This window comes from Quercus lobata, chromosome 1 (genome assembly GCF_001633185.2).
Source record: "Quercus lobata isolate SW786 chromosome 1, ValleyOak3.0 Primary Assembly, whole genome shotgun sequence".
NCBI lineage: Eukaryota > Viridiplantae > Streptophyta > Magnoliopsida > Fagales > Fagaceae > Quercus > Quercus lobata.
The window spans coordinates 24293785-24300890 of NC_044904.1; the positions used below are offsets into that span (position 1 = coordinate 24293785).

The 7106-nt window shown below is 33.3% G+C and overlaps 1 protein-coding gene across 1 annotated transcript; it reads left to right on the forward strand.

Moving 5' to 3' along the window:
• The first annotated feature begins 2790 nt into the window (after nucleotides 1-2790).
• Nucleotides 2791-6017, forward strand: LOC115984369 (root phototropism protein 2). The gene is made up of 5 exons (XM_031107402.1): nucleotides 2791-2929; nucleotides 3029-3098; nucleotides 3211-3588; nucleotides 3686-4411; nucleotides 5280-6017. Exons 1-5 carry the CDS (start codon nucleotides 2868-2870, stop codon nucleotides 5802-5804), a joined length of 1761 nt encoding a protein of 586 aa, XP_030963262.1. The 5' UTR covers nucleotides 2791-2867; the 3' UTR covers nucleotides 5805-6017.
• The last annotated feature ends 1089 nt before the right edge of the window (nucleotides 6018-7106 follow it).

Consider the following 7106-nt stretch of genomic DNA (forward strand, 5'->3'; position numbering starts at 1 on the left):
AAAATCCAATTAGATTTTAATTGAATTTTCAATTTTGCATCATGTGTTTCATTTAATTTTTAATTTTTTGCTAAGTAAATTATTGAATGTAAAAATTAAAGAATCCAAATCTAAAAACTAAAAACTTAGATGTACACATGCTAGAAAATTAGACTCCAATTAAAATCCAATTTAGATTCTAAATTAGATTTTTATTAGAGTTTAATTTTCTGCCAGTGTACATGAATTTAAATTGGAGTTTAATTTTTTGTCATGTGTATATCTAAGTTTTTAATTTTTGTGGTAAGTGAATTATTAGGTACAAAAATCGAAAAGTTTAAAACAAATAAAATTATAAATCATATATATACTATATATATATAATGAGAAATCATTATATATTTTAAAAATGTATGGTTTAAAAAAAGTATAAGCTAGTATTATATATTATATATAATTTAAATCTCTTCTAAAAAAATAGTATCATTTGAATTATATAATTATAATTATTTTTAAAAATACAAGCGACTCATTAATCAATATAAATAGTCTATTTAGATACTGCTTATTTTATTGAAACTGAAAACTTATTACTGAAAGTACTATAAAATTAATATAGTATAATAAAATTGATAAATAATATCAAAAAATATCATAAAACTTATAAATAATTACAAAAATAAGTATAAAATAGTTTATAATTTTCATATTGCTTCCCCCGACGCACACAAAATATGGGTTCATTTTCAAGTCTATTTTCCATCCCACGTCGCGAGCACAGTATTAGCTATTATTGGTTTAATTTTGGCGGATATCTGTTCCGTCAATAGGAGTGCGAAACGTGAAAGAAGATGACACATGTTGTTATGGAATTCGCTGATTTAGATAGCAAAATGATTCAAGTGGGCCACCCTGTTTGTTTATCCAATCTCCGATACAATTATGCAACGAAAACCAAGTCAGTCGTCTGTGAGAGTGAGACCCAACGTTGCCTGTAAATTTAGGGTACCAGATGACGTGGAGTAATTCCGGCCAAAGGTTTTATTCTTTCGTAGCTGGAAAGCTGTTTCCAGGAAAAGTCATAGCCACTTGTTTTTTAGTGGCTGAGAGCCAGAGACATCTATTTAGACTAGGTCCTAACCTCGAGGTCTTCAAGCACAAGTCCCCATCATTGACAATGTTTTCCATGCATGTTACGTTGGTAACTACTACATTAACTTCCAAACTCTCTTAAAAAACAACCCGTGTTGGCAAAATCTCCCTTTTATCCTCCGCTAATGATCACTTTGGGAGTGGCTTTGTTAGTGGGACAGTTAATAAACAGTTATTTTATGGTTGCAAGCTTTGACACACCACTTGCATATTTGTCTATGCGTGATTGATATTATATTATATTATTTACACACGTTTTATCACTAAAATTTGGTGAAAAGTAATTTAATTAGCGTCAAATTTTCAAAAAAAAATTTTTTGATGCTTGTAATAAGGATTTAACAATCTAAATTTTTATTGAAATCATAATTTGGCACTTAAACTAAAAAAAAAAAAGGTGCTTTATATGAGTTCAATGCATCAAAAAATTTAAAATTTTGACATTTTTCTAAAAAATATGAAGGCTAATTTTAATGGAAATTGACGGAGAGACTTTAATTAAATAAACTTGAAACTTAGAGGATTAAAATAATGAAAGTAATGTTAGATGACTTAAATGAATATTAGTGAAACTTAGAGGGTAAGTTTTAGGGAATAAAAAGATGAATGTGAAGGTAAAAAATCTTAAATTTAAGGATTTTTTTTAATTTAAAATGAAATTTGTTATTTGACATTTATAATTATATTTTTAAGAGAAGCTACCCTTCATTTATGAAGGTATTTTTGAACCACATAAAAGTTCAGTTCAAAAAGGAGAGTCCTCTTATAGATAGTATAGATAACATCAATGACAATGGTTGTGTTATCATATAAATGTTGCGGGCGGTGATGATAATGGTGGTGGCAGCATTTGGTGTTAGTAGTGATTAGTGATAGTAGTGGTGGCAGTAAAAATGATTATAATGACTATTGAATGGTGGACAATACTTAGGTAGTCCCAGAACATTGCTCCTAGATCGCACAAAATGAGTGAGCTCCATGGTTGGACCACCCACTTTGTGAGAGCCAAGAGTAGTACTCCAAGACTACCTAAATTTTTTTTTTGTTGTTGTTGTTGTTGTTGTGAATGGTGGCGGTGATAACAACGACAATAATAATGACAAAAATGATGATAGTACAAAGACCTGTGGTGGATTGAAATTTAAATTCAGGTATAGATGCTTGAAAATTCTAACTCCAAAAATCCCCAAAAATTTGAATATAACATTTTTATTAATATAAACAAAAGAAATCCCACCTAGATCAAAACGTTCATCCAAACACATTATTGGGGTTGCTAGAATACTATAGGTCCATACCTAAGGAACTGTATTCGAATTTTGGGTGTTGGAGAATCGATTATTAATCTATTATTCCATCCTCTTGTTAAAATTCGAAAAGCACTCTTTATTGTCAAGAAAAAAATTGGGTTGTGTCAAAAAAAAAAAAAAAAAAAAGGGTAAATTCACTTGAGCTAAGAAAGTAGCGGAGCTGACAGGAACTTAATTTTTTAGCTGTCGTTTGGTTGGAACGACGTGGAATTGATTTGGGGGCAGAATGGTCAATCTAATCAGCAGAAAGTGAAGAAAAGAGAAAACTATCCAAAAAGCAAGTTACACGTAAGATAAAAGAGGATTAGAAAGTAACACCAGTGACCAGACTAAGTCACACAAAAAATAAAGACATACAAAATTCTCTATATAACCCAAGAGAGATTCTACCGTTATCTGAGTCTCTCTTACTCTTCAATAGCAATCATGGCTGCCTCTGTTACTAGCAACAGGAGGCTGTCAATGGCCATGGAGAGAACCGGCCAATGGTATTCAATCTCTCTATAAATAGATAAACAAAGATTATTATGATCTGATCTCTCTCTCTCTCTCTCAATTTCTAACCAAAAACAAGCAAATGTTCGCAGGGTTTTCTCTCAAGAAATTCCTCCAGATGTTGTAGTTGAAGTTGGTGAAGCAAAGTTTTCTCTTCATAAGGTCTGAAAACCCTTCTCTCTCTCTCTCTCTCTCTCTCTCTCTCTCTCTCTCTCTCTCTTCTGATAGAGAATTATTGATTTGAAGCTGTTAATTGTGTACGTGGTTGTGGCAGTTTATGCTGGTGGCTAAGAGCAACTACATAAGAAAACTGATAATGGAGTCAAAAGAACCTGAATTAACGAGGATCAATCTCTCTGAAATTCCCGGAGGCCCTGAGATCTTTGAGAAAGCAGCCAAGTTTTGTTACAGTGTCAACTTCGAAATCACAGTCCACAACGTTGCAGCTCTTCGTTGCGCTGCAGAGTACCTACAAATGAACGATAAATACTGCGACAACAACCTCGCTGGCCGCACCGAAGATTTCCTCTCGCAGGTCGCCTTTGCGAGCCTCTCCGGCGCCATTGTTGTCTTCAAATCTTGCGAGGATCTTCTCCCCTTAGCCAAAAACCTCAAAATTGTCCAAAGATGCATCGACTTTATCAGTGCTAAGGTATAAAACTAATCGATCCGTAACACTTTTTTTTTATTAACGAGATTATCCAGAACTCTTCGAACACCTAACTATGTATATATTTTTGTTAAATTAGGCGTGTAATGAGTCGAACTTTCCTAGTCGATCACCGCCGAATTGGTGGACAGAGGAGCTATCGATCTTGGACATCGATTTCTTCGGAAACATCATCAACGCAATGAAACAACGTGGAGCGAAATCGTTTACTCTAGCGAGCGCTCTGATAACATACACAGAGAGATCACTACGAGATCTAGTACGAGACCACTCTGGAAATGGAACCAAGATCTCGGATCAAAGCAACCCTAAGCTCAGAATCCAACAACGTGAGCTTCTGAACTCCATCGTATCTCTCTTACCCTCCGAAAAAGCGGCTTTCCCTATCCACTTCCTCTGCTGCCTTCTCCGATCCGCGATTTTCCTCAAAGCTTCGAGCAGTTGCAAGAGCGAGCTCGAGAATCGGATCTCAGCGATTCTGGAACATGTGACCGTTGATGACCTTCTGGTTTTGTCGTTTACCTACGACGGAGAGAGACTGTTTGACTTAGATAGCGTTAGGAAAATCGTCTCTGGTTTTGTAGAGAAAGAGAAAACTATGGCAGTGTTTAGCGTCGGCGATTTCAGAGAAACGTGTTCGAGTTCGATGCACAGAGTGTCTAAGACCGTCGACGCATATCTAGGCGAAGTCGCAACCTACGGTGAACTCAGTATCTCCAAGTTCAACGGCATCGCTAATCTCGTACCCAAAGGAGCTAGAAAAGCCGACGATGATCTTTATCGTGCGGTCGATATTTATCTAAAGGTAATCACAATTAATTTATTTAAGTCAATTTAATCCCTACCAAATTAGTGGTTAAAATTATTATTATTTTGTTCATTTGGTCAAAATGAGTCAAACTTTGTTAACAAAAGAAGCGATTTAAGGTTTTTATATTCTTCAATTTCTTCTAATTTTTATTTAATCTTATATTATTTACATTATTTTTCTAAGACTATTAAATTTTTTAATGTCACTTGTCTTATATTTGGATTGAATTAAAAAAAAAATTAAACAGAAGAAAATATTTTTCCTATTTTTTAAATGACATATTTCATGAATATTTTTAGTAAAGTATTTAATTAAGAGAAAGAATGATTAAACAATGTTATTTGATAATAAATTTGGACCAAGGATCATATTAATATTGTTCATCAAAAAAGGATCGTATTAATATTATTAACTCATTTTTACAAAATAAACTAAATCATCAAAAAAATTAAATTTAAGGATTAATTTGACAATTTAAGTGACTTTTTTTTTTGTTAGAATGAAACCTATAGAAGTATTATTAAGAAACAGATGCCAAATTAGCTTGTAAAACAATTGAATCTTGCTGTGAGACATCTTCCATCCATGTAAGAGAAATTATGAGACGATGTCCATGTCTACCAAAATTGTGAGTTACAAAATATCCATTTCTACAAATATGAGAAAAACTAATATTATGAAAGTACTCTGCAAATCTGCAAAAATTCTTGACATCCCGAATCAAGAAGCGGAAAGAGGCTACTGTGGGAGAGAACTCCTTTAGCGCATTTATATTTTACTAACTTCCAAAACGACATTGTTATCTTTGTCGGTGCTTGGGTCTACACTCCATTTATCTAAATTGATGGCCTAACTTTTGCAGGCGCATCCAAACCTGGACGAGATAGAGAGAGAGAAAGTGTGCAGCGTGATGGACCCGCTGAAGCTATCCTACGAAGCCAGAGTCCACGCCTCGCAGAACAAGCGGTTGCCTGTGCAGATAGTTCTCCATGCATTATACTACGATCAGCTGAAGCTCAGGAGTGGCGTGGAGGAAAGTAACAACAGGACGCCAGATAATGCGATAACAACGAGGAAGCAATTGCAGGCTGACGTTTCACTGATCAAAGAGAACGAGGCCTTGCGTACAGAGCTGTTGAAGATGAAGATGTACATTTCGGACATGCAGGTGAACAAGAACAATAATAATGTTCAAGTTCCAGGGACATCATCATCTACTTCCGCTACCAAGGTTAATGGGTCCAGTACCAAAAAAACGTTCTTCTCCTCGGTTTCTAAGAAGCTGGGAAAGCTGAATCCATTCAAGAGTGGGTCTAAGGACACGTCTAATATTGAAGATGCGGTGGATATTACCAAGCCTAGGAGGAGAAGATTCTCCATCTCTTAGTTGCATCGTTTTACTTGTAGATGCTCCCTCTGTACTTTGGGGTTGGGGGAGGATCTACTAAACTTGTGTAATATAGTTTCCTTTCTTCCCCTGAACTTTTTGTTTTGTTTTTGATTATTTGCACTTTTTTTTCTTTTTAATTTTTCTTCTTGGCTTGATGTATTTGTGTAGTTAAATAATACAAACAATTGAATTGGTTTGATATGCTTTCAATTTCTTTGCTGAACTGAAAATGCATCATCTCAACGTGAGTGGACACTTCTTCTAGTTCAACTCCTAACTAAACTAAGAATTAATAATAAGATAGCATCAAACACTTCCTATGCATATTCTAAAATCTCGATGATAACATAAAGAACCTCTCTTTCCTAGCCACTTCCATGTCATTCGCACTGCATGTAAAGAGCTTTCATAAACGGGGGGCAGTCCCACCCTTGCTGTAGTGGCTTTTGAATCTTCATCTCTGATTTCTTCATTATTTGATAATACTCTGATAAAGCTACCTGAACTCCTGTGAAGAATCAAACCTGGGTCAATTTGTACGTTATTAAATAACATGTCATTTCTAACTTTCACAGCACATCAAACAGTGCTACAGCTGCCAATATGATAAACAACTACTTTGGTACAAAAAGTTGGTGGCGATTGTTAAGAGAGAATGTTTTAGGATTTTAAAAAATGTTAAAAGTTTCTTATGTTTATTTTCAAATCACACAAAGAAATCAAATGCTAAAAATATTCAGTTTCCTACTTAACCCCATTCTTTTAGGGATGTGGATTTCCTTTAAAACAAGTAAGTATTTAGGTTTTTAAGCTTAAAAAAACTACATTTGTTATAAATTGACAATTTTACAATTTTTCACTTATTATTTAGCCAATGGAGATAAAACATAAAACAAATCATCAATATATATTTCTTTATTTTTATCTCTTCTCGCAACAACAATATAAATGCTAAAATAAAATGCAATATTTATATCTCCTATATATTTGGAATTGGTTATTTGCTAAAATGAAATAAAATATTTATATTTATTAACAAAACATGATGTTGTGATTTTCATAAAAAAATAAGAATTTAAATAGTTATTTTTGTATTATACATGTCATTTTGAAATGTTAGACTATAGTTTTAATGAATTTATCTTAATTTATATTTTATATTTTATTTGTTATTATTTATTTAGAGGAAGATTAAAAAAAATGATATTGGGTTTATAAATTTAAGAATAATACGGGAAAAATAAATAATTCCTTTAAGATTCCTATGAATAAACCAAACATGAGAATAGTTACATCCAA